Source organism: Chiloscyllium plagiosum, unplaced genomic scaffold (assembly GCF_037043375.1).
Source record: "Chiloscyllium plagiosum isolate Xiang-an unplaced genomic scaffold, Cpla_swu_hap1 HiC_scaffold_10, whole genome shotgun sequence".
NCBI lineage: Eukaryota > Metazoa > Chordata > Chondrichthyes > Orectolobiformes > Hemiscylliidae > Chiloscyllium > Chiloscyllium plagiosum.
The window spans coordinates 98,623,339-98,650,863 of record NW_028270148.1 but is presented as its reverse complement, the minus strand read 5'-3'; the positions used below and the strand labels follow the sequence as shown (position 1 = coordinate 98,650,863).

Below are 27,525 nucleotides of genomic sequence, written 5' to 3'. Positions count from 1 at the left end.
GTGTCGTCTGTTTCTATGGTGTATTTTTTTATTTGCTCTTGGTATGTGAACTTCTTCAGCATTTACATTCATCATCATATCACTAATTTTGAGAAAATGATTGGGTGGCGCCTCCCTGACTGACTTGCTACTGTCTATGCCATATAGATGCTGTGTGATTCTACGAAAATGCATCCAATTAGACCTAAAATTGTCAACTGAAAATGTTTTCAATTAGGTAAGCGGGAAAGAAAAGATAATGTAACTAACACATGATCTTGAATTATGTCTGATATGCTTTAAAATTGTTTATTTTCTGACAAATCTGAGTACAGTGCTGCCAACCCTACAAGATCCACTCTCTTAAATCCCCAGTCCAATTTTATTTCCTTGGATGGTGCCTCCCATTTGAAGATGCAGCATTTTGGAAAATGAGCTAGTATCTAACTTGATTAGTACATTTCTCAGACTTACATAATGCATTACCCTCTTTACATTTTTTAAACAAGTAACTAAATAAATCATTCATTCAATATATATTTTAAAATGCAGATAATAGTTGAAAGTGTCTCACCTGCTGGTACAGCAGTTGGTAAAGAAACATTAGAAATAAAAAAAATAAAAATCATGCAATAGCATGAAAAGTGTAAGTTACAAACAGCTGCCTTGCAAAGATTGATTGCAATTGTGAATGTGTTAATCTAATCTCAAGAACACCGCAGTATGTCCTGACCAAATTGCAGTTCCTTGTGAATGCAAAGAACACATTTAAGTCCTCAAAATGTGGCTCGCTGTTATCATCGATAAATATCTTGCAACCATGCATTGTCATCATCATCATGGCTGGGCCCAGGACTTTCTACCTGAGATGCAATCTCATACTTTTTATTTGGAGCACTAGCCCGAGTCTTCAAGCCAAACTTCTGTTTCAATAAATGGAACTGATCCTTGACATAGTTATAAAAGTTGTATTCGTAACGCATTCGTTGAAATAGCACCTTTAGCGCTTCTGGGGAGGGAACCTGTTTCTTCATAGTGTTCGTCCCATTTCCAAGTTTTTTATACTCTGAAAGGAAAGAAAAGCATTGTCAGACATTGAGAACTCAATATGTTATACACAAGAGAATGATCACAACAAATTATTTAACAAATATTTATGAATTTCCCAAGGAAATGCAAACTTTATTTTAACCAGCAACTTATGAACTACCACTCTTGGTAAACTGTCAAAAATTGTATACCTCAAATACCGGAAGTTTACTGTGTTATTGCAATCTCTGTGAAGTCTGACTAATCAGTTCAGGGTGCAAATGAAAAGGCTCCCTGTTGAATATCATTTAAGCCAAAGTTGAATTATTATTGAAATGATTTATGCTGTAAATAAAGTATAACAGTGATGTGTATACACACTGCATTATGTTTCTATTACTTAATGTCTCTTTACATTGATTATGTGGACCTCTTGATCAACCAGAGTACTTCTGGTCCCATAGATGCTGGTTAATAAAACGTTTGCTACATAAAATTTTGTGAGAAAAATCTAAGTGACAAACTACACTTTCACTTTTTTTTTTAAGTTGAAGCAAAATAGATTTCAGACCATTTTGGTGGTCTTTCCATAGTTAAGAGTCGAGGGTATGGTGCTGGAAAAGCACAGCAGGTCAGATAGCATCCGAGGAGCAGGGGTACCGACGTTTCAGGCATGAATCCTTCACCAGGAATGAGGCCTCATTCCTGATGAAGGGTTCATGCCCGAAACGTTGATTCCCTGCACCACACACTCGACTCTGATCTCCAGCATCTGCAGTCCTCACTTTCTTGACCATAGTTGGATTTGTTTCCACCATGGGATCATTATCAGATAATACACAATAAACAATACCACAAAATATACATGACAACAGATAATGTAAAATAAGAGAAAACAGGAATGACAGAAATGAAGGGATGTAGCAGCAACAGATGAAGAATGTGCAGATATAGAAGAACAAGAAAAATGTGTTTAACTAAGTCCTGAAAAAGAGAAGGCAGAAGTTGAAAGGCAGAGTTTTAGGGAGAGAATTCCACAGCAGATGGCTGAAAGCATTATTGCCAATGGTGAGATGGAGGAGGTTTGGAAGGAGGGCAGCAGTGTTTGAGGGTATAAGAGCACAAGTTTCTGGTTTTGAGACTGGCTCTAATGCAACGAGGGGTATGTCGGCTTCCAAGAGATCAATTGTGTTAGGAGATTCTGTAGTCCGAGGTACAGACAGACATTTCTGTGGCCAGCAGAGAAAAAGCAGAATAGTGTGTTGCTTTCCTAGTGCCAGGATAAAGGATGTCTCAGAGAAGGTGCAGAATGTTCTCACAGGGGAGAGGGGTCAGCAAGAGGTCATTGTCCACATTGGAACCAACGATATAGGAAGGGAAAAAGATTGAGATTCTGAAGGGAGATTAGAGAGAGTTAGGCAGAAATTTAAAAAGGTGGTCCTCTAGGGTAGTAATATCTGGATTTCTCCCAGTGCTACGAGCTAGTGAGGGCAGAAATAGGAGGATAGAGCAGATGAATGCATGGCTCAGGAGCTGGTGTATGGGAGAAGGATTCACATTTTTGGATAATTGGAATCTCTTTTGGGGTAGAAGTGACCTGTACAAGGAGGACGGATTGCACCTAAATTGGAAGGGGACTAACATACTGGCAGGGAAATTTGCTAGAACTGCTTGGGAGGATTTAAAGTAGTAAGGTGAGGGGGTTGGGACCCAGGGAGATAGTGAGGAAAGTGATCAATCTGAGACTGGTACAGTTGAGAACAGAAGTGAGTCAAACAGTCAGGGCAGGCAGGGACAAGGTAGGACTAATAAATTAAACTGCATTTATTTCAATGCAAGGGGCCTAACAGGGAAGGCAGATTCCGAACAGTCAGGGCATGGTTAGGAACATGGGACTGGGATATCATAGCAATTACAGAAACATGGCTCAGGGATGGGCAGGACTGGCAGCTTAATGTTCCAGGATACAAATGCTACAGGAAGGATAGAAAGGGAGGCAAGAGAGGAGGGGGAGTGGCATTTTTGATAAGGGATAGCATTACAGCTGTGCTGAGGGAGGATATTCCAGGAATACATCCAGAGAAGTTATTTGGGTGGAACTGAGAAATAAGAAAGGGATGATCACCTTATTGGGATTGTATTATAGACCCCCTAATAGTGAGAGGGAAATTGAGAAAATAACTTGTAAGGAGATCTCAGCTATCTGTAAGAATAATAGGGTAGTTATGGTAGGGGATTTTAACTTTCCAAACATCGACTGGGACTGCCATAGTGTTAAAGGTTTAGATGGAGAGGAATTTTTTAATTGCGTACAAGACAATTTTCTGATTCAGTATGTGGATGGACATACTAGAGAAAGTGCAAAACTTGACATACTCTTGGGAAATAAGGCAGGGCAGGTGACTCAGGTGTCAGTGGGGGAGCACTTTGGGGCCAGCGACCATAATTCTATTCGTTTTAAAATAGTGATGGAAAAGGATAGACCAGATCTAAAAGTTGAAGTTCTAAATTGGAGAAAGGCCAATTTTGACAGTATTAGGCAAGAACATTTGAAAGCTGATTGGAGGCAGATGTTCGCAGGTATAGGGACGGCTGGAAAATGGAAAACCTTCAGAAATGAGATAATAAGAATCCAGAGAAAGTATATTCCTGTCAGGGTGAAAGGGAAGGCTGGTAGGTATAGAGAATGCTGGATGACTAAAGAAATTGAGGGTTTGGTTAAGAAAAAGAAGGAAGCATATGTCAGGTATAGACAGGATAGATCGAGTGAATCCTTAGAAGAGTATAAAGAAAGTAGGAGTATACTTAAGAGGGAAATCAGGATGTCAAAACAGGGACATGAGGTAGCATTGGCAAATACAATTAAGGAGAATCCAAAGGGTTTTTACAATATATTAAGGACAAAAGGGTAACTAGGGAGAGAATAGAGTCCCTCAAAGATCAGCAAGGCAGCCTTTGTGTGGAGCCACAGAAAATGGGGGAGATACTACATCAGTACTTACTGTGGAAAAGGATATGAAAGATATAGACTGTAGGGAAATAGATGGTGACATCTTGCAAAATGTCTAGATTACAGAGGAGGAATTGCTGGATGTCTTGTAACGGTTAAAGGTGGATAAATCCCCAGGACCTGATCAGGTGTACCCGAGAACTCTGTGGGAAGCTAGAGAAGTGATTGCTGGGCCTCTTGCTAAGATATTTTTATGATTGATAGTCACAGGTGAGGTGCCGGAAGACTGGAGGTTGGCAAACGTGGTGCCACTGTTTAAGAAGGGCGGTAAAGAGAAGCCAGGGAACTATAGACCGGTGAGCCTGACCTCAGTGGCGGGCAAGTTGTTGGAGGGAATCCTGAAGGACAGGATGTACATGCATTTGGAAAAGCAAGGACTGATTAGGGATAGTCAACATGGCTTTGCGTCAACACGGTTTTTTGAAGAAGTAACAAAGAAGATTGATGACGGCAGAGCAGTAGATGTGATCTATATGGATTTCAGTAAGGCGTTCGACAAGGTTCCCCATGGGAGACCGATTAGCAAGGTTAGATCTCATGGAATACAGGGAGAACTAGCCATTTGGATACAGAACTGGCTCAAAAGTAGAAGACAAAGGATGGTGGTGGAGGGATGTTTTTCAGACTGGAGGCCTGTGACCAGTGGAATGCCACAAGGATCGGTGCTGGGTCCACTACTTTTTGTCATTTACATAAATGATTTGGATGCGAGCATAAGAGGTACAGATAGTAAGTTTGCAGATGACACCAAAATTGGAGGTGTAGTGGACAGCGAAGAGGGTTACCTCAGATTACAACAGGATCTTGACCAGGTGGGCCAATGGGCTGAGAAGTGGCAGATGGAATTTAATTCAGATAAATGCAAGTGGCTGCATTTTGGGAAAGCAAATCTTAGCAGGACTTATACACTTAATGGTAAGGTCGTAGGGAGGGTTGCTGAACACAGAGACCTTGGAGTGCAGGTTCATAGCTCCTTGAAAGTGGAGTCACAGGTAGATAGGATAGTGAAGAAGGCATTTGGTATGCTTTCCTTTATTGGTCAGAGTATTGAGTATAGTAGTTGGGAGGTTATGTTGTGGCTGTACAGGACACTGGTTAGGCCACTGTTGGAATACTGCGTGCAATTCTGGTCTCCTTCCTATCGGAAAGATGTTGTGAAACTTAAAAGGGTTCAGAAAGTATTTACAAGGATGTTGCCAGGGTTGGAGGATTTGAGCTACAGGGAGAGGCTGAACAGGCTGTGGCTGTTTTCCCTGGAGCGTCGGAGGCTGAGGGGTGACCTTACAGAGGTTTACAAAATTATGAGGGGCATGGATAGGATAAATAGACAAAGTCTTTTCCCTGGGGTAGGGGAGTCCAGAACTTGAGGGCATAGGTTTAGGGTGAGAGGGGCAACTTTTTCACGCAGAGGGTGGTAGGTGTACGGAATGAAGTGCCAGTGGATGTGATAGAGGCTGGTACAATTGCAACATTTAAGAGGCATTTGGATGGGTATATGAATAGTAAGCGTTTGGAGGGATATGGGCCGGGTGCTGGCGGGTGGGACTAGACTGGGTTGGGATATCTGATCAGCATGGACATGTTGGACCGAAGGGTCTGTTTCCATGCTGTACGTCTCCACAACTCTATGTGGGGGAATCATTCGGGCAGGGAAAAACAGACTTTGAAACAGTTTTTAGGGCCGAAAGGGTTACAGAATTAGAGACCAACAAAAGCAGGAATAGATTTGAATACAAATGCAAACTTAAAATTTGAGGTTTTAAAGGACTGAGGGGCATTGTTGATTGGCAAGAAGAATGGTGAGTTGAGCTTCGGTCATGACAAATAGGAACTATAGAGTTTGGCTAGGTTGAAGTGAGGGGTGAGAGATGCTATAGTAATCAAAACAGAAGATGGAAAACGCATAGATTAGTGTGTTAGTGGAAATCCTTTAATTTTAACCACTATCTTTGTCCTGAGCAAACCAGTAATCTATGACTGGCAACATTTATGGAACAGATAATTGCTAGGTAGGGCCATTCAGGACTGTTCAGTCATCATGGAAGAAAAGTCCAAATGTTACATGCCAGTAGGGAAAAGAGAAAGACAGATGTCAACTCATCTTAGGAGCAATTAGCTGTACTACTGGTAAATAAGGTCAAGTACACAGATTGTGTGTAGAGGAGTCAGTGAGGAATCAACAGCAATTGAGTAGCTCGGTCCTGTTAGAACTTAGAAAGAAGTTCTGACAATTAATAGATGGTTAAGTGTTGGAGTCAGGAATCATAGTCCTGAAAAGCTGAGAAAGTGGAAAGGCCACTGGTTCTGTTGGGGAAACCGTGAAAGGCTTGAGGAAGCCTGCATGCATTAAGACTTCAATAAAGTGGGGGATGAAAATCTTAAAAGCACTATTTATCTAACTGAGCATGATTGGAACTTAGGAAAACATGCAGGGACAGAACTGGCTAAATGTGGCTCACTGTCAATGAAGAACTAGTGTTGTACTTATGGATGAGTAATGGAGTGCAGTTTTGGAGTCTTGGGATGTGTTGACCTAGAAAAGGAGGGTAATCAACCAGAATGGGAGCAGCTGTTGAAGCAGCTAGTGTATGGCTTTCAAAGCCAGAGGAGCCAAAGTGAAGAATTGCAATCCTTTGTGAAGTTAAATGAAATTCTGAGAAATTCATGGATCTGTCTTGATCACATATTATCTATGAAGTGTGCTAAGGAGTGTTTTATCCCAGTCTGTTACCCATATGAACCATATGTTAATTTGGGGTGATATAACATAATTTGTACATATACTATATATTATATTACTTTTCTGATGTTGTATAGTAAAGTTTACCTTCTTCAAAACTATGGAATCTTGTGGCTTTATTCTGTCTACTTTAAGAATAAAAGCTATCGGCCCTTCGATCATAAAGCTGACAGTCCGGTTGGAGATTGTGAAAGATGAATTAACACAGAGGTAGAGATAGGCAATGTTACAGAGGTTGATGTCATTAGTCTTTGCCTTGGAGGGGTTATGGAGTTAGAAATTCAACTTAAGGTCAAAAGGGACATGAAATTTGCCAACAATCTGCATCAGTGATCAGACAAGGGAATGGAGTCAGTGGCAAGGGGACAAAAATGGTGGAAATTAAAGGCAGCAACTTTGGTCTTGTTAATATTTAGTTGGAGAAAAACGTTAATCTTCAGAGAGTGGATCTTGGAATAAGCAGCCAGACTGCACAAAAACCAATGGAGATATTTAAGAGGTGTAGTGGGAGGTACTGTCACTATACACGTGAAAGCTAACCCTGGGTCTGTAGATTGTCCATTAAGGGATAAATTTCAGTTTCACAGAATATAAAGTGGGCTAGCAATCTAGAGATACAAATGAGCAATCCAGGATTCCATTTTAGAAGTTGAGAACTTGAATTTAGCTGATTAATTTAACCTAGAAAGTAAAAGACTATAGAGTTACAGGATTATTGAAAGAAAACACCATTTCAATTTTGACGTTTCGGGATGGAAATCTGCTGCCCATATCTGGATTTGGCCAATGCATAACTCCAGCAATGGGGTGGACCGCCCTCTGAAATGGCCTAGCAAGCCAGTTATGATGTTTAAAACCACTAATCACTAATAAATAATAACATCAACAATAAAGTCAGTTGGACCCTTGGTATCTACTACTGGAACATGACAAAGGCACATTCAACTTAATCAAAAGTTTAAAAGTTCTTTGGAGAGCTGTCCTACAGACTAATCAGACAACAGCCTGACAACAGTCATGGCCATTTCTTGGTTACAGATGATAAAGTGTGTTTCCCTTACATGATTACCCATAGGTGTTAAACTGGTCTTTTTGACACAATTGCTGTAACTTCATTGGTATATTATAGTATCATCACTACCAAGACTTATCCATTTTATTAGCTCTTGCGGCTAGGCTGCAGTTCTAAAATAACTGGGTCAGGTGTATCAAATGTTGCTTAGACCACTTACTGCATGGGGAAAAACTTAACATAAAGCCAATAAATAGTCTGTGTGCTACTACATCAATGCAGCACATTGCAAGCCAGCAAGTTATTTTGCTCAGAATGAATTAAAATTCATGCATGACAGCTTACAAAATGTCCATTTTGGAACATCTCCAGTTTTCAGATGGCTGTATTTGAGACAGAATACCTATACTCATCAACAATACTTCAACATTTCAGCCAACATGCCAGATTCCTCCATAATCATCCCTGGATATATCCTGCCCACCAGTCATCACTACAGTCAGAAGGAAGTGGCTTTGAGTGTCCTCCATGTTCATTCCAATCAATGTGAGATCTCAAGGCATCATGAACAACATTAGGAAGGAAATCTGTTGTTGGTTACCACCTAATGTCTTCTCCCAGTTGATGAATCAATACTCCTTCATGTTAAATACGCCATGGAAGTAGTACTGAATACATTCTGGGTGGGGATTTAAACATCCATCACTAAGAGTGCCTCAGTAGCGTCATTACTAAGTTGGCCAGGTCCTGAAGCATAGAAGAAAAATGCTCAGAAAACCACAGGGAAAACTGTACTTGGATCTTATCCTACTGACCAACCTCTATCAGGTGCAAATGCAGTACTGGTAGACAAAACCAACAAATTCCTAATGAAGACAAGATGTGATATTTTCAATGGAGCTTATCCTAGTATTGGAAGATACCATCGTATTGAATAGGACAGATTAAGAACAGAACTAGCAGGTCAATGTACATATATTGGATTAAAAAGCAGCAACAAAAATATATATCCTACTGAACCTGTAACCTAGTGATTCTGCATATCCCCTCTCTTCGACTACCATCAAGCATAGTTCAATGAGGAGTGCAGAAAAGCATTGCCGAGTGTGCAACCAGAATACTTGAAAATGAAGTGCCAACCTAGAGAAGCTATAAAATAGTAATATACTAATGCTAACTGTGGAAACAACATGCAATCAAATGAACTGAGCCACAACGAACAGATCAGATCAAATTGTACAGTCCTGTCACAGCAAAGAATATTTAAACAACTGATGGAAGCACACTCCCTGAACATCCTCAATAATAACACAACCTTGTACACAATTCAAAAGTCAAGGCAGAGGCATTTATGATAAACTTCAGATGGAAGAGCCAACTGGATGATTCAGCTTGCTGTCTTCTCAGGTTCTTGGCATTGCTGGTGCTAGTCTTCAGCTAAATCAATTCATTCCATATGATAATCAAACCACTGAGTGTATACATACAATAGAAGTACTTGAAAGTACTGTGGAATACAATGGACTCAGACAATGTTCCAGCTTTAGTGAATTGCTCCATAAATAGCAAACTCTCGTCAAGCTTTTCCAACTATAAACACTAGCATTCACATGTGAAAAATTGCACACGGATGTCTCATCTACAAAAAGCAAAGCAAATCTTATCTATCAAATACTGCTCCATTAGTTTATTCGCAATTAACAGCAAAATGATGGTCATTGGCATTTCTATCAAGGGGTAGCGTACCCACCAATAACCTGCTCACTGATGGTCAATTTGACTTCAGGTTTAAGATTTGACGGGTTCAATTCCCGCCTCAGGTGACTCTGTGTGGAGTTTGCACATTCTCATTTGCTTAAAACATTGTTCCAAACATGGTGAAAAAGTTGAATTCTAGAGGTGAGGTGCAAATGACTGGCCCAGACATCAACATAGCATTTGACTGAGTTTGGCACTATGGAGACTGAGTAAAATGGAAGTAAATAAAAATTGGGGGAAAGTTCTCCAATGGCCAGAATAATACCTAACATAAATGAAGGTGGCTGTGGTTGTTGGAGACCAAGCTTTTAAACTCTGGGTCCATTCTATCAATGATTTTCCTTTCATTATAAAGTCAGGATGGGGAATGTTTACATATGATTGCTCCATTTGCAGTACCTCAGATAATGATTTAGTTTATTCCGACATACAAGAAAACCTGGAAAACACCCAAAATCTGGGTTGCTAACTTGTATCTAGTACTTACACCAAGTCCAATGGTCATCTCCAACAAAATTCCTGCTTGCATTCAATTTGATATTCTACCATCAACATCCTGGTGGTTACAACTAACCTGAAAGTTAAATGAATTGCCAATCCAATGTGAATTCAAGGAAGTGTCAGTGCTGAAGAACTGTTGTTATAGTGGCTCCTTCTGATTCCACAAAGTGTTTCTGTCACCTACGTGTCTTAAGTCACGAGTGGGATAGAATACTCTCTATATGTCTCAATGATTGGTAATTGCTACTCCAACACTCAAAAGGCTCAATTGGCACCTTATCTACTACCTTAAAATTTCATTCCCTCCACAACTGGCACACAGATGCAGAGCTGCAACTCAGTAAGCTTGGTTTCAAACTCTTGCGCACCTTGAAGGACAGGGATAGCAGATACAAGGGTACACCATCATCCCAGGCCACACACTGATTTACAAATATATCATTGCCCCCCCATCACTGGGTTAAAATCCTGGATCTCCTAATCTAACGGTACTTTGGTGGACCTTATCCAACTAAGCATACGATAGGGGTTCAAGGAGGTAACTCTATCAGCTTCTTGCAGGTTATAATGGATGTACAATAAACCAGTAAGACCCACATTCTGAGAATGAATAAAAAGGGATCTTGGAGGGATTCTTCAGATTATTATAGGAAATCCTTTGGCTTTTAATTGGATTCTAGAGTGGATCTATGGAAGGACAGATCCATGAACTGAACAATGAATTATAAGAGGATGGTATTAAAAGATGCAGAGAGGAAAAGAAAGGATAATGTTTTGGGTTGAAATATTTCAGCAATGCAGAGAATTGAAATGTGATGGAAGGAATTCAAAAGTGGGAATTGCAGAAATGATACATGTGATCCTGGGAGATCATGAGTTTAAGGACTTTGGGGAGGAAAGAGAGGCAGGAAATGAAGCACTAGTTTGTAGGAACAGAAGAGTCTAAGGCAGCTTTTACTGCAAGAATGATAATGGTATGTTGAAAAGTGTGGGACACTACAAAAGGGGGATGAGAAAAGGAAGTTGATTGGTTAGTTAGTTGCAGTGGTACCAAGTGAGCATGTAATGGGGTCCGTTGACAAAATGAGGTCAAACGGTGTATGTGGGGAACTGAAATTGAAAGTAATGACAGAGGGGTTTAACTTGGACAAGGGACAGGTAAGCAGAATAGACAACTGTGTGGATTATTTTATTTTGGGAAAAAAATCTCAATGATATCTTTTTAGTTGTTGATCAGGGTAGGAGAGAGAGGCTTGAAAAGGTGGTTGACAGTAGAGTAAGAAAGGAGAAAAAACTAGGTAAAAACAATGACTGCAGATGCTGGAAACCAGATTCTGGATTAGTGTTGCTGGAAGAGCACAGCAGTTCAGGCAGCATCTGAGTACTGCTCCTCGGATGCTGCCTGAACTGCTGTGCTCTTCCAGAACCACTAATCCAGAATAAGAAAGGAGAAAGTGAAGTCTGCAGATGCTGGAGATCAGAGTCGAGAGTGTGGTGCTGGAAAAGCATAGCAGGTCAGACAGCATCCGAGGAGCAGGAGAATCGACATTTCGGGCATAAGCCCTTCAATCAGGATGAAACGTCGATTATCCTGCTTCTTGGATGATGCCTGACCTGCTGTGCTTTTCCAGTAGAATAAGAAAGAAAGAGTGATCCCAGCCTTGTGGAGTCATTAGATAGGGCAAACTATGGAAGAAGCTTGACATGGGTTGTCAGCTGGGACATAATGAGGTATGGGGGGGGGGTCATTGAAGAAACCAAAACATGACTTGGTAAAAAGCACCACTATAGCAGTCCGTGTAGGGTGAACATGAACCAACTTTCAAACAAATCCCAGGAGGGCGACAACCACATCCATGATACAAATACTTACATTTATGTAGTACCTTTAACATGATGCAATCATATGATGCTGTGCAGAAGGTTAATCAAACAAAAATGGACAGTGCCACACAAGAGTACAATTAAGCAAAATCTTGATAAAGGAGCACTTTAATCAAAAGAAATTAAGGGATTTAGGGAATAACTTCCAGTACTTAAGGTTTGCTGTCAATGGTTGGGCAATGAAAATAATGTGTGCAGAAGAAGCCAAAACTGCATGCACATAGTTCTGTAGGAAGGTATGAAGATAGGGAGAGCCAAGGTCATTGAAACATCTGAATATTAGGTGAAAATCATAGCAACACTATGGGTAAGAAACAATATACCACCTGCAGAAACACACGGCAACATAGGATTTACTGAACGTGGCACAGTGGCAAAGAAAAGGGAGGAATAACAGAGGAAAAAAATAAAAAATGACATGCAAAGGAAAGCAGTCATTAGGGGTAAAAAAAATGTAGTAGAAGGCGGCAATAAGAAGTGATCCAGTAGCAAATGTGAAAGGATTAACTATCCAAAAGCTCCAGCTGGTACACAGAAAAAAATGAATAAAAGGCCAGAAGGATAAAACAATTCCTAAAATTGCATAGTTGAACTTTATTAATCAAAGTGTTTCAAGCCCAATAAGGAAGCAACAACAGTCAGTTTATTCCCAGGGATTTAAAAGGATGAGCAGAGTGTTTCACTTGTATAAAACCTAAGTACTAGGAAGGACTGGAAAAAAAAATCAAAGCTGAAAATCTCCAACTTGAGTAGATACAACACAACACACTAAAAACAATAAATGACCAAGAAGAGCATAAATGAGAAATGTCATATCTTCACCTCAGACAGATGTGTACAAACCAAACATACTCATATAAAGAGGAAAGGTAGTGGAACTAGAGCTAGAGCTCCCTGGTAAGAAAGGAAATAACAGTTAAAATAAAACAAAACATTTTATGACAAATGTCAGCAACAGAAAACAACCAAGGATACAGAAAAAGGATATATGAAGGGCGAAGAGAGGTACTGAGAAAATAGTAATAAACAACATAAAAGAAAACCTATTTTGTAAATACATTAAAAGTAAAAGAGAGGTTGGAACTGAAAGAGGAAATCATCTTGTGAAGGCAGATGACAACTAAATGAGTATTTTGCATCTCTGCACAAAAGTTGATAAAGTTAATGTCATAGTAAAGGACGAGAGAATGGAACTATTGCATGGGATAAAAATAAACAGAGGTATTAAGTAGGTTAGCATCATTCAGTTAATAATTCAACAGGTCCATGTAGAATGTATTCTAGGTTGCCAAGTGTAACTAGGGCATCTATAGCGGAAGCTCTGATTAAAACCTTTCAATCCACCTTGAAACAAAAATTATTTTTCACAGAGGCTTGTTAACAGCTTGAATAAACTTCTTGAAAGGGTATTAGAATCCGATTCCTTCGGAATGTTCAAAAAGCAACAGACTTTCAACAGGCAACCCCCTCTTTGATTATAGGCAAAACGTTGAGCATGGGACTAAAGTGGATAGCTCCCTCTAAAAACCAACAAGTGAAATGAGCCAAATAGGTTCTTGTTCTGTAAGATTCTAAAATTCCAACCTATGTATAACACGAATGGTCATACAATAAGTTAAAGTGCTGAAGTGAATGTAGGTGGAAATTTCAAATACAGAGGGAACCTACAGGTTATCCATTTCAATTTGTACCAAAAGTTATTTCCTTTTTCTTTACCACAAAGGTACATATTAAATAACAGTGTAATAACTGTCTACAATGATAGTAGCCCAAAAAGTTTTCCCAGTTCTCATTAAGAGTTTCACAGTCAGTTTCAGTTTAAAAGCTGTTTGAGCCGATTGGCAACTTACATTATTCCATTTCCTTCAAGACACCATTGACAGCTGTGTCTTTAGCAGTCTAATGCCCCAAGCTCTGTCAATCCCTTCCTAAACCCCTTCAACAAGACTCTCCTCATTCAGTTTTGTATACCTGTCCTAATGTCTCCACCTTTGGCTCTACGATTTCTGCCTGATTTACCCACCTTGATGCGTTTTATTGACAAAAGTTTTAAGTTGTTGTTCCAGAGGCAGGTAATAATTTTTAAAAATTTGTAGGAATTACACGAGGCAATTTAGTTCACCACACTTACATTTTGTCTTGACCTTTCAAATGAAGCTATCTACATTAGTGCAATTCCTTAACGTCTAACATTCTTCTTTATACTTCATTTTACATCTAATTCCTTTTTAAACTATAATTTATGTCCATGTAATATTCCATGTTCTAAAACGCTACTTAGACTAAACAAAAGGGTGAAAATCTAAGACCTGAGTCCACATCCCCTTCTTAGTGATCCACTCAACATGATTTCATAATCATTCACTAATTTTGAAAATCTCTACACCACCCAATATAAAATTTTAATGATGTATTCTCTGTTCCAGTGATCTATAGGCTAATAATTGTAATCTGTATATTTTGTGATAGGTCTTTGCTCCAACTATCTCAACATTCTCAGCAAACTGAGCTATGTTATAGCTGTGTTGTTCCATCAGGCTATTGTGAACTGTTATTGTGGTGATTAGTGCTCTCTGTTACAGACCTCTGATCAAGTGATCTGTGTGTTCTTCTCTGGTGATCTGTGGGGTCATTTTCCAGTAAACCACAGCCTCTACTGTAGGGCTTTGTTCCTACTTGATCTCTTGTAGTGATCAGTATGTTCTAGCATAGTGATCTTGGTGATCTATTATAGTGTTCTGCACCATTATAGAGTCTCCATTATCTTACATTGTGAACACTAAACCAAAAAACATGGAGACATGAAAGGAAAGAACATAGTTATTTTGAAAGCTACCAGCAGCTTCACTGTTTTATTAATGGCTTTCTGCAGGTTTTTCTCAAGCAGACAGTTTGTAATTGTTTATCTATCTAAACCTGGGTTTGTCAAGAAAGTGTGCAACCACTGCTTGGCAGCGATTCTTAGGTTTGTACAGATACAATGGATAATGTAATAACTGATACAAATAGTCTGCTTTTGGTGTCAGTTCATATCTGTAACAACTCTTCTGCTCTAAATCCATGAAATCAAATAACAGGCAAGCACTGAAAGCAGTCTCTTTGAATGTCCAAACTACTGGATTTGCTTTCTGTTGGTAATATGCCTAAATTCTAACATGTATTTATTATGGTGAAATTCACATTGTGTGAAGACAGCAATGATGATTCTTAATGGAATGTAATATTCCAGTTAGCATACAAATATGGTATGTACACAAGCACCAAAATGTTTGTGACAACAATTTCAGTGATTTGAAGTCGTATAGACTAGCTCTGGACTGTCATTACACTGACAGCAGGATTTAGACATATTTCTCAATTCCACCCTTCCATAAAGTCCTTTTCCTGTGCATTCTATTATAATATTTGGAAGATCCCACACTTAATAGGCACACAAAGTGACCAGACTGCTCAAGAGCCTGCTAGTTGCAAAGGATTACATGTTGGGGCATGGAAAACAATGTATGGATGCCATAGTGATGGCGTTTTGATGCTCCCACTATTGCATAAAGACCAACTCTAATTTCTCGTACTTATGTCTTTTGAGTAAGACAACTGTGGTTTAGTTGCAGTATATAATCTGGGTGACATTTCTATGCAATACTGAGGGATTATGGAATTATTGGAGATGCCAAAAGCATTTTGCAAAGAAAGTCTTGATTGATACTCATTCCTCACTCAAAAACCAGACTGATTAACTGGTCCTTTACCTCACCTTGCAAACTGACTGCCATGTTGGTCCACATAAAGGCATTGACTACCTTTCTAAAAAAAAACTTAATGATTTGTCAAACATTTTCAAGTCTGAGCTTGTGAAAGGAGTATCGTGTATGAATACAAGTTCTTGCCAACTGTGCTGAGAAAGATTAATTACCAAGTGAGACCATTGTTCAATCTACATCGTGCTTCCGAAATATCCTACATTTCATTCCACCTCAACATCTAAGTACAGCCTGACCAGCTCTTGAACTTCCATTGCCACTTGAACTGCCACAAACCATTTCAAATCTCTATACATGCAAAGTGATTTTGATATTCGTCCTTTTATCAATTGTACCAGAGTCCTTTTATTCTCGAGTCGTGGTGAAAGTGGTCAGGACCAACACTTTCTATTGCACTTGATGTCTCCTATGTTTAGATAACTTATCCTCACATTTACCTACTTTCAAATACTAAAGGGTCCAAGGTTTCTAATGTTTCCTTACAACTTAGTCCTCTGACACCAGGGATCAGCCTTGTGGCCCTTCTCTGCATCGCCTCCACTGCTCAGAGGTTTTCCCTTGTGCCTTGGTAAACCGGAAATATGAAAAAAGAATTAAATGGCTGGTTAGTATTTAGAATCCTTTGCCACAAATGGCTATTTCAGCAGAATACATAAATTCTTGTAAAAGTTCTGAGAAAATAGAAATGTTGACGTGCAAAGGGACTGGTATTTGACTAGATGGTTTATGGAGAAACATGTGGAAAAAATCCGACAGGCTGAATGTTTCAAATGTATAAACAAGCTCTTACAATCTGTTGTACATTTGTGAAATAAAGTGTTCCTTTGTTGACTTTATTTTGTTTGTTTTTTATATATATATTGATTCATTTGAAACTAAAAAGGGAATAAAGAGGTAATCTTATCATCTAATGTAGTCTAAAGGGATGCCTGTGACTTCATAGAATTAGGTAACAGGTGATTGATATTAATTAATGGCTAACTGGATGTGAATTGATTGCATAAATCAGTGATGCTTATTTTACACAGAGTGTTGTTAACAGAAATAAAGTTCTCACAAAAGGTATGGACTTGGATTCTGTTCAAAAATATTTACCTTGCAGTATACAGCATGTGGGTGTTATTAGCAAGACCAGCATTGTTGCCCATCAACTGAATGGCTTGCCACATCATTTCAGAGAGTGGTTAAGAGCCAACCATATTGCTGTGGGACTGGAGTCACATGCAAGCCAAATCAGGTAAGGATGGAAGATTGACTTTGATAAACAACAGTAATGAACCAGTTGGGTTTTTACAACCATCAATGGTAGTTTCATGGACACCATTACTGAGACTAGCTTTCAAGTCCAAGTCCATGTTTTATTATTAATTTAAATTTCACCAGCTGCCTTTTTGCTGGGATTTAAACCCATTACCCCCAGTGTATTAGCCTGGATCTCGGACTACCAGACCAGTGGCATTCCAATGATCAGCCTTTTCTGCTAATTCATCCTAAACACAATTACGATCAAAGTCAGAAATTGCGGGAAAAACTCAGCAGGTCTGGCAGCATCTGTAGAGAAAAAGCAGAGTTAATGTTTCGGGTCCAGTGACCCTTCCTCAGAACTGGAAAATAAAATAAACACAATTAGTCAATGATGATTAATCCTTTTACAAGTTTGCTCTGGTTCTCCTTTAGCCTAAAGCTATCCGTGCCTTTAATGCTTTTCCCCGAAACATTGATCTTCTGCTCCTCAGATGCTGCTGATCTGCTGTGTTTCCAGCACCACAATCAACTCTGATCTCCAACATCTGCAGTCCTCACTTTCTATTGTCTTTGATTGTTGCGTAGGTTTGTTAACTGTAGTGGTTTTAGTTTGTGTTGTTTTTACGTCCTGTGGATTTTCTTTTATTAAGGCTCAGCATTTTGTAATTTGAATTCTTCCTCTCTGGAGTCTAAATGTTACTGCAGAAGGTTATGGCGATAGACTTGTTTAAATGGTGTACCTGGAACATCAAGGGGAGTCACTTGCCAATTAAGAGGAAAAAGGGACTCACGAGTCTTGGAAAGGAAAAGGTGGATATTGCTTTATTGCAGGAGACACACTTGGATGATAGGGAAGATTTGAAATTGCAGCGGAATAGCTTTGATTGGGTTCACTTTTCATCTTTTAATACTAGGAGTAGGGGAGTGGCCATATTGGTTAGGCGGAATCTCCCATTTAAGTTACTAGAGTGTGTCAAAGACACACACAGGAGGTTCGTAATTCTTAAATTCATGATAAATGGGGAAGAATATGATATTTTAAATGTCTATTGTCCCCAGCCCTTCCCCTCACATTTCTGGTACATGTGTTCTCTAAATTGATTAGTCTTGAATCTTGGCATATCATCATAAGGGGAGATTTTATTTGTCTTTTGGATCCCACAGTAGACAGGTTGCCTGAAGGCCTCCCCGATACCTTCTTTATAAATCAAGCAATTAATGGATTTGTGTGTGGAGTTAGGGTTGGAGGATGTCTGGAGGCATTTACACCCTATAGGCAGGGATTTTATGTTTTTTTTCCAATCCACACAGATGCCACACTAAAATTGATTTTTTTTTGACACCCGTGGCAACGCTGGACTTGATGGCATCTTGTACGATTGGTAATATTGCCATCTCTGATCATGCTCCATTGTACTTTGGTTAAGATTAAGGACGCTATAGGGGGTCTGTGACACTGGCGAATGGATCCCTTTATTCTTAAGGATAATAAGTTTGTAGAGTACTTCTCTAAAGAATTTGGGGTGTTCCTAGACATTAATTCAGGTTCGGCTAGTAGCTCGTCTTTGGGAAACTGCCGAAGCTTATACCAGTGGATTAGTTATTTCCTACTCTGCCAGTAGGAAGCAGCAGAAGGGTTAGCAGCAATGTCTGCTTGAAGCACAGTTGAAGGCAGCCAGGAAGGCTTACTTTGACAGACCCTCGTTACATAAGCAACAGAGGATCACAGCGCTTCGGTCCGCATTGAACTCTATGCTCATGCAGACAGCAAAGAAGGAGCTTACTTTTCCAAAAAAGGGCTGAGCATGGAGACAAATCAGGCAATTACTTAGTGTATATTGCCAGGCAAAAGAGTACCCCTCAATCCATTATGTCGATCACGGAAGCTGCTAGAAACCTAATGTGTAATGCTAAAACGATGCATGTGGCATTTTGGAGATTTTACTCTGAATTATATCAGTCTGAAAGTTGTGAGGATGGTCAGGCTAGGATGGAATCTTTTTTAAGAATCTGGAGCTTCTGGGTATAACCTTCAAACAAGAGTCTTTTCTCAATGCCCCCTTATCAGTGTAAGAGGAGCAGGAGTCCGTGAAGCAGCTTCAGAGTGGAAAGGCTTTTGGTCCTGATTGACCTCCCAGTGAATTTTATAAGGAACTTATAAGCATATTGTCAGACCAGATGCTCAACATGTTTAACAACTCATATAGTGATGATCGCCTCCTGCCTTCTCTAATAAAGGCCAATATCTCTCTTATTCTTAAAAAAGGGAAAGCCCCAGAGGACTGTACTTCTTATAGGCCCATTGATTTTAAAATCCTTTTGAAGACTCGTGCGTTAAGGCTGTGAACTGTATTGTCTTCTACTATTAAAGAGGACCAGACAGGCTTTATAAAGGGCCGCAGATCTTCCAATAATGTTAGGAGGTTACTTAATGTAATTCAAGCGTGTCAACAACAGTCTGTAGAGGGATTGGTGATCTCTCTAGATGCAGATTAGTAATCAAGCTGCTGGTGGACACCATTCGTAGGGATCCTAATATATCAGCTCCTGAAGTGGAGTCAAAATCACACGAGATTTCGTTATACTCAGATGATGTCCTCATCTTTTTGTCAAACCCACCAGTTTTGGTGCCTCATCTGATACAATGCACCAAATCCCTTGGCACCTTTTCGGGTGTTTAAAGCTAATTTTGCTCATTTATTTGACAAAAATCAAACATCATTTCCAAAGATGGGAGGTGCTTCCAGTTTCTTGGTTAGGTTGGATAGCCCTCATTAAAATGAATATTCGCCCCTGTCTATTGTACCCTATGCGAATGCTCCCCTTGATTTTCACTAGGCAAACATTCAGGAGACTGAACGGTTAGATCAGCTCTTTTATCTGGCATCGTAAATGGCCCCTTAATAAATTAGCTAAATTGCAATTGCCTCACAGACTAGGAGGAGTGGATAACCCAGACATTAAAAACCATCAACCAAACTGGCTTTTATCTTATGAGTGTGACTGGGCTTGTGGGTGCCCACTTTCAATATGGTTAGATACTGAAACCTCTCAGGCAAGGTGCCCCCTTACTAGCTGGCTGTTTCTGGACAAAATGAGGACAGTTAAGGAATATTGCCACAACCCAATAGTTATCAATACTGTTAAAGCATGGAAGGCAGTCGGCAGAGTGAAGGCAATATTGCCAAAACATCTTTTTTACACCTATAACTGGCATGCCGGGTTTTCAACTGGGGATGATGGATTCAGGATTTAAACTTTGGGCAGCTAGGGGTGTCTCTTGCATGGGTGATTTATTTGAGGGGGACACAATGATGTATTTTGACCAGTTAGCTCGGAAATATGAACTATTTAGCAGGGATTTCTTTTTTTTTAAATTAGGGATTTCATTCAAAAAAGGACTACACTTTTAACCGATCACTAAAGAACTGACATGGAGATGAGGGTGCTCCGTACTAAGAACACACTTTATTGCCTGTTGGGGGGGGGCCGCCCCTTGGATGAGATCAAACAGCTTTACAGGGTGTGGGCGAGAGTTGGGCATTAGATTAGGGCATTGGGCAGACATTTGGGAAAATGTGAGAAAGATCTTGCTTTGCAATAGGACCCATGCTTTACAGTTGAAGATTCCCGACAGGGTCAATTTGGCTCCAGATAGTTTATCAAAATTTAAACCAGGAGCATCTTCAACATGTCCCAAGTGCAAAGCAAGTACGGGCACTCTTACTCATTGCCTCTGGTCCTGCTGCAGGCTCCGAACAAACTGGACCGCTGTGACAGGTGCAAAAGAGAGGATCTTGGGGACAAGGTTGGAGACAGACCCGATTTCTCTTCTTCTTGGCCTGCCTGTAAATGCGCATAAGAAAAAACTTTTCAACATCCTTTTTGTGCAAGAAAGAATATTCTGTTAGGTTGGGTGTGTGAAAATCCTCTGGGTTTGTCACGTTGGCATAAGGTTGTTATGGAGCGTATCTCTTTGGATTTTCTTACAAGTATTGTGCACCATAAAACTGAGAATTTTTATAAGACACGGCGGCTGTTTTTGGACTACCTGGACACATTTCTGTCTGCCACACTAATAAGGGCTTTTATATAGCCGTAATGATTGCATTCTACGGGTCTAATACCCAAACAGGGGGAACTGCGAACACGTGAATATGTGTAAACTAATGCTCTTGATAGTCAAGACCTAGTGTTTTGTCTTACTGAGCTGTACTATTATTATTTGTTAGTCAGCTGTTAGTTATTAGTTATTTATGTATTTAGTTGGGTTTTTTATATGTAGATTTATACTTTTTTTGTTTTTTCTTTTTACTGTTTTGAATTGTATTGTTTTGTATTTGTTGTAACATCAACAAATCTATTTTTCAATAAAAATATTTTTTAAAAATGACCCATTTATTCTTTTACTATTTCCTGTTAGCTTGCTAATCTCCTTTACATGCCCAGGACTTATACACTCCTTATCCTAAGGAGTGCAGGTTCATAGCTCCTTGAAAGTAGAGTCGCAGGTAGAAAGGATAGTGAGAGTCGTCATTCAGTATGCTTTTCTTTATTGGTCAGAGTATTGAGTGCAGTAGTTGGGAGATCATGTTGCGGCTGTACAGGACATTGGTTAGGCCACTTTTGGAATATTGCATGCAATTCCCGTCTCCTTCCTATCGGAAGGATGTTGTGAAACTTGAAAGGATTCAGAAAAGATTTACAAGGATGTTGCCAGGGTTGGAGGATTTGAGCTATAGGGAGAGGCTAAATAGACTGGGGGCTGTTTTCCCTGAAGCATCGGTGGCTGAGGGGTGACCTTATAGAAATATATAAAATCATAAGGGCATGAATAGGGTAAATAGACAAAGTCTTTTCCCTGGGGTGGGGGACTCCAGAACTAGACGGCATAGGTTTAGGGTGAGAGGGGAAAGATATAAAAGAGACCTAAGGGGCAACTTTTTCCACACAGAGGTTGGTGCGAGTGTGGAATGAGCTGCCAGAGAAAGTAGTGGAGGCTAGTACAATTGCAACATTTAAAAGGCATCTGAATGGATATATGAATAGGAAGGGTTTGGAGGGATAAGGGCCAGGTCCTGGCAAGGGGACTAGATTAGGTTGGGATATCTGGTCGGCGTGGATGAGTTGGACCGAAGGGTCTGTTTCCGTGCTGTACATCTCTATGACTCTAATATATCACCTTCACACCAAATACTCTCATCTTGTGTCGTAACATTTTTATGTGATTCCTATAAATACCTTTTGAGAATCCAAATACACTACACCTATGGGTTCCTTCTTTGTCCATCTGCTTCTTACATTCTCAAACAGCATTAATGGATTTATCAGTTTTTCTTTCATAAAATTGTATTAGTTTTGCTTTACTATGCTACAACTTTCTAATGTCCTACTCCTACTTTAACAATGGATTACAGCATTTCACAATGACAAATCTTAGATTAACTGATCTTTAAGCTTCCTTCTGTCTCCTTCCTTTCTTGTGTAATAATGCACTTTCTCAATCTGCTATAACTGTTCCAAATCTAGTAATTATGGAAGATTACAACCAAGGCATCACTATTCTATAGCTACTTCTTACATACCCTAGGATGCAGATCATCAAATGCAAGTTAGTTTACATAGCCCAACATTTCAGTGTTGAAAACCATTTAATGCAGGTACCTCACACAGTTGTTACTGTTACGACATGGGATAAACCCTTCTGCTAATTTGAACCAGATCCACAGAAAAGCTCACCTCGCCTCGTAATCTGTTAAAAGTATGAGTGATAAAGAACTACAAAAACCCTTCTATGTAAAGAAAAAATATAATTTATTCTTTAACTCCAAGAAACACAAGAACGTTAAACACCAACTATCTCAACTGCAATCCTCCTTTGTCTGATCAATCTATCAACGTCTTATTCTATAACAATATACTGATCTGATAAACATGCCCCCCAGCCCGATTAAGTTTAACAAATCAAAATCAAATTTTAAAACCAGCCAGTTGTTGCTTTTCCCTTGGTATCTTTGTCTTTTCTTTCCTGGGTCTTTTCTTTGGTCTTCTGCTTCACAACTCTAAAAGGTATCTTTCAGAGAGAGGATCTACAGGCCATATTTTCGTTGGTGCTCTTTGCCACTCTTGCTAACTGTTCAAAATGTCCAATTTTATATACCCCAAAACACTGGACCATTTCATTGGTTTGATGTCATCCAAAACAGTAAAATTCAAATTTGATTGGATTTTGGTATCTTGGGGCATAATTTAAACTGATTGGCTGAATTCGAATTTGTTATGTAACATTGCAACGCAGCACCAGCTATTTGTTTCACAACCAAATGTTACATTTTAAAATTTTTCGTCACATTCTCTCTCTAGGCCAGCTTCCACTCTCTCTTAAAGGTACAGTAACACCTATACCTTCACACCTCCCCCCTTAAGAAAAAAATGAACCATCAATATGAAAAGATGGCTTCATTTTTCCTCTGTTCCTTAACCACATTACCATGACATACATATGACTTTAATCTAAGTTCATATTAACTTCTTCCCACGTATATATAACATGCTATGCCTGTAATAATCTTTCTTACCAAAAATCATCCCAACAAACAAGCCAACAATTTATTCATGATTTTCTAGGAGATCAGTGAGAAGTCCAATTAAGGTAAATGACAAGTAAAGCTCAGATAAAATGTCAGTAATTGTTAAATTTGAAGAAATCAAACCAGGTACTAGTTCTGCATTAGTTGCAACTTTTAAATAAACAATTGTGTAAGATGTAATTATAATGCTCCAATGGTTTTACAAAACAGAAACAGTGGCAAAATTACCTGAACTATGATACACAGCACTAGCATCTTTGAAGTAATGAGGTAAAAGTCGTTCCAGTAAAAGCAGCACATCTTCCAATTCTTCTAGAATTCCCACAAGCAGGTAATTCCTATTCAGGTTCTCTTTAGCTCTCTGCAGAGCCCACTCCCCTGGGTCCCTTCAAAACAAGTGAGAAGTTTGAATCAAGGTACAAATCGTACCATTAAAAGTTGCAATTTATGATTACTATCTAGTTACTTTCTTAGCTTGAACATGTAACGGCTAAGTAATACAGAGGAAATCTGTTGTGAAAATCATAATTATTTAGCATTAAATAGATAATAAAGTTAGTCAGGCTATGTAGCCCAATGTCACCAACATGATGAAAGTGTTAAAAAATGCACTACAGGACATACTGCAGTAACTGACTGAGGATCCTCCAACAGCACCTTCTAAACCTGTGATCTCCAGCATCTTGAAGGCCAAGGGCAACAAGAAACTCACCACTTGCAAGCTTCTCTCTAAACCATAAACCATCTTGACTTAGAATTAAATCATCATTCTTTCACTTGATCAAAATCCTGGAAGTCTGCCCCTAACAGTCCCTATACCCCAAAGGCTGCAGGAGTTCACCACCACCTACTCAAGGTCAATTAGGAATTGGAAATAAACACTCACCTAGCCAGTGATACCCACACTGCATGCATGAACAAAAAGATAATACTTTTCCCCCCGTTTTCTAGGAAATTCACGACAAAACAGAAATTTTAGATCAGAACAGAAGATGGAGGACATTCTGTTTTTCTTAGTCCACCTTCTAAAGTAATCTAAAATTTCCTCATCTTCCAATTCAACATTTACCAGCCTCTTGAATGATTCAGGTTTTGGTGCCACTTACTAACCCAGAGTTCATTGTTGCTATTGATCACTCAGTGTTTCCTGGCATCAGACCTGAGCTTGCCTTTACTCAGTTTCTTGTCATATCCTAAATCCAAACTCAATTTGAAATCAAGCTCAGGAACAACTTTTACTTTTCTACTCCCATATCATCTCCTAGAAAGAGCAAAGAGTCATCTGTCTTTGAACTTTTCCTCTTTAATTCAATCCCCCGACACAAAGCATCAGCACCTTTACCAGAGCTGGGAGATTGTCTTTGTGCCTCTGTGACCAGCAGCAAATAGTATTCAGAGTGTTGTCTGACCAGAGTATTGAACAGCCTCAGCTGACTGCAGACTTGTACTGTACCAGTGGAATTGTTCAGCATTCTGTTTGCTTTGCTGATTGCTTCTCCACCATGTCCTGACATGTGTTATTTCTACGATCATTTTCATTAGGTCTCCACCTGCTCCTCTAGCTAATATGACATCATTTCCCCTGAAGAAGGGCTTATGCCCGAAACATCGATTCTCCTGTTCCTGGGATGCTGCCTGACCTGCTGCGCTTTTCCAGCAACACATTTTCAGTTATTTCTATAACTCCTCAGATTCTGCTGACTTTGAGCAGATCAAGAGTTGGTCATGCACTCTCTCAAGCCTGTTCTATCACCAAGTGAGATCATGGTTGACATGTGACTTAACTTCATATGCGAACGTTTGCTCCATATTCTTTAATGCCTTTGGTCAGAAATCTGTCATTACCAGAGTTAAAATTAACAAATGATCCACATCATCTGCCCTTTGTGAAAGTGTGCTTCAAATTTCTAGCAACATTTGAGTTTCAAACTGTTTCCTAACTTCACTCTTGAAAATTCTAATTTTTGAACTATGTTCCCAGTCCCACATTTCCTAACCAGCAGAAATATGTTCTATCTTCTCTGTTACCTTTAATATCTTGAAAATTTCAATCAAGTATTCTTTAATCTTTTAAATTTCAGCAACTACAACCCAAGTTGGATCATTTAAAGTTTGGAGTACAAATGTCATTCTGGCTAACTGATACACACTCTCTCCAAGGTCACTGCATCTTTCCTCAGGTGCAATGCCCAGAACTGATCACATTCCAGTTGTGATTTATGCATGGTTTTGTTTAGATGTAACATACCTTTTACTCCAGCGTTCCATTAGCCTTAATCTTTTACATTTTACACAAGAACCTATCCTTGGATCTTTCGACTCCGTATATCTCCTAACGCTGATTCCTAGAATATTCTACTCAGTACATCCCCTAAAACAAAATAACTGCCTCACTATGTTGATTACTTATTTTGTTTCAGTTAATTCTTATCTAAGTTTTAGTCCACGATACCGATCATTTTAGTATTCTGATGTCACTTACAAGATGAAGGCTGTTTGTTTAAGAATGCATCATATTAAATTAGAAAGAGAAATAACTGGCTAATTTCTCTCACCTGCATTTGGGATGCTGCCCACAGAAGTATGGAATAATGTAGAACACCCGGGGATTGTTGCATTCTGGGTAATTTTCTAATATGCAATCACTGATATCCTGTAGAACAAGGGAAACCATTAAGATAAAAGAATGTAGAATGATACAGCACAAGAGTAGAACATTTGGATTATAATGCCTCCACTTTTCGAGGAGATGCTGGAGATCAAAGTCAAGTGTATGGTACTGGAAAAGCATAACAGGTCAGGCAGCATCAGATTCCTGATGAAGGGCTTATGCCCGTACCATCAATTCGCCTGCTCCTCCAATGTTGCCGAACCTGCTGTGCTTTTCCAGCACCACACACTCTACCTTCTACATTTCTAGAGCTATCTAATTAATTCTATATTTTTGCTCTTTCAACACAGCCATGTAATGGTTTTCTTTTCAATTATTTATCTAATTTTATTTCTAATGGACTTTTTTTTGGTCACCAGCCACCAGATATTGGATCCCACATCACAACAATGCTCCATATTTAATAAAGTATGTTTCTTCATTTCACCTTTAGTTCTTACGTCAATGACCTTAAAACTAAGTCATCTGGTTACTGACCCTTCTCAAACTGGAAACAGTTTTCCCTTCTTTACTCCATTAAGATTATTAATGATTTTGAATGCCTCTGTCAAATATCCTGTTAAACGTTTCTTCGTGAAAATTAACCCTAGGTTCTCCAGTCTTTTCACACAGTTCAAGACTCTCAGGCTTTAGTACTATTTCTGTAAATCTCCTTTCTGGACTCAGCAAGACTTTGACATCCCTCCTTAAAGTAAGATGCCCATAATTGAACACAATGCTCCAGCTGAGGCCAGTAAGAATACATTTTGCTGTAGCTGGCCAAAAAAAAAGTACTTTACAAAGCCAAAAATATTTTCTAAGTAAAATGATCCCTAAATGCTACAAGCTTCCTTTTCACAGTCAGCAGTGTATGGAATGATCAAAGCTCGGATTTTACAAAGCAATTAAAAACTTCAGAAACAGTTCAGACACAGCAGCAACATTGCTGAAATTTATAATCAAGTTATTATCTCAGTCCTATTGTAAGATCTTGCAATGTATATGTTTGCTACAGTTTTCATATTCATTTAATATATTAGGCCCAGGGACCAAAGTCTGTGGATACTGAAAGGCAAGGAGAGAATCTGAGAAGTTTAGGGATAGAATCCCAGAGTTTAGTTAGCTGCAGATCGTGGAGGATAAATATCTGGGGTGGGCAAGAGGCTGGCACTGGGAGAATGCAGAGAACTCAGTGGGTTTTATGAGATTGGGAAGGTTAGGCCGTGGAATGATTGGCTGCAGAGTGAGAAGTTGTAAAGGCAGATGTTTTTGGAGGAGGCATTGTGTCAATGGAGATGTGTTGAGTTGTCCAGCTGTCTCTCTGTCCTTTGGATTTCCAGAAACTCCTCTTTTAGTTTTGTTATTC

At 39.3% G+C, this 27,525-nt stretch overlaps 1 protein-coding gene across 1 annotated transcript in view; it reads right to left on the bottom strand.

Moving 5' to 3' along the window:
* Positions 1-274: 274 nt before the first annotated feature.
* Positions 275-27,525, bottom strand: part of usta (uronyl 2-sulfotransferase a) — a 90,683-nt gene continuing 63,432 nt past the window's right edge. The window contains exons 6-8 of the mRNA XM_043696484.2: positions 26,065-26,162; positions 23,738-23,895; positions 275-1,045 (exon numbers count right to left, since the gene is read on the bottom strand). Coding sequence (XP_043552419.1) covers positions 777-1,045; positions 23,738-23,895; positions 26,065-26,162 — 525 coding nt within the window. The 3' untranslated portion in view covers positions 275-776. The remainder of the gene's footprint in view (positions 1,046-23,737; positions 23,896-26,064; positions 26,163-27,525) is intronic.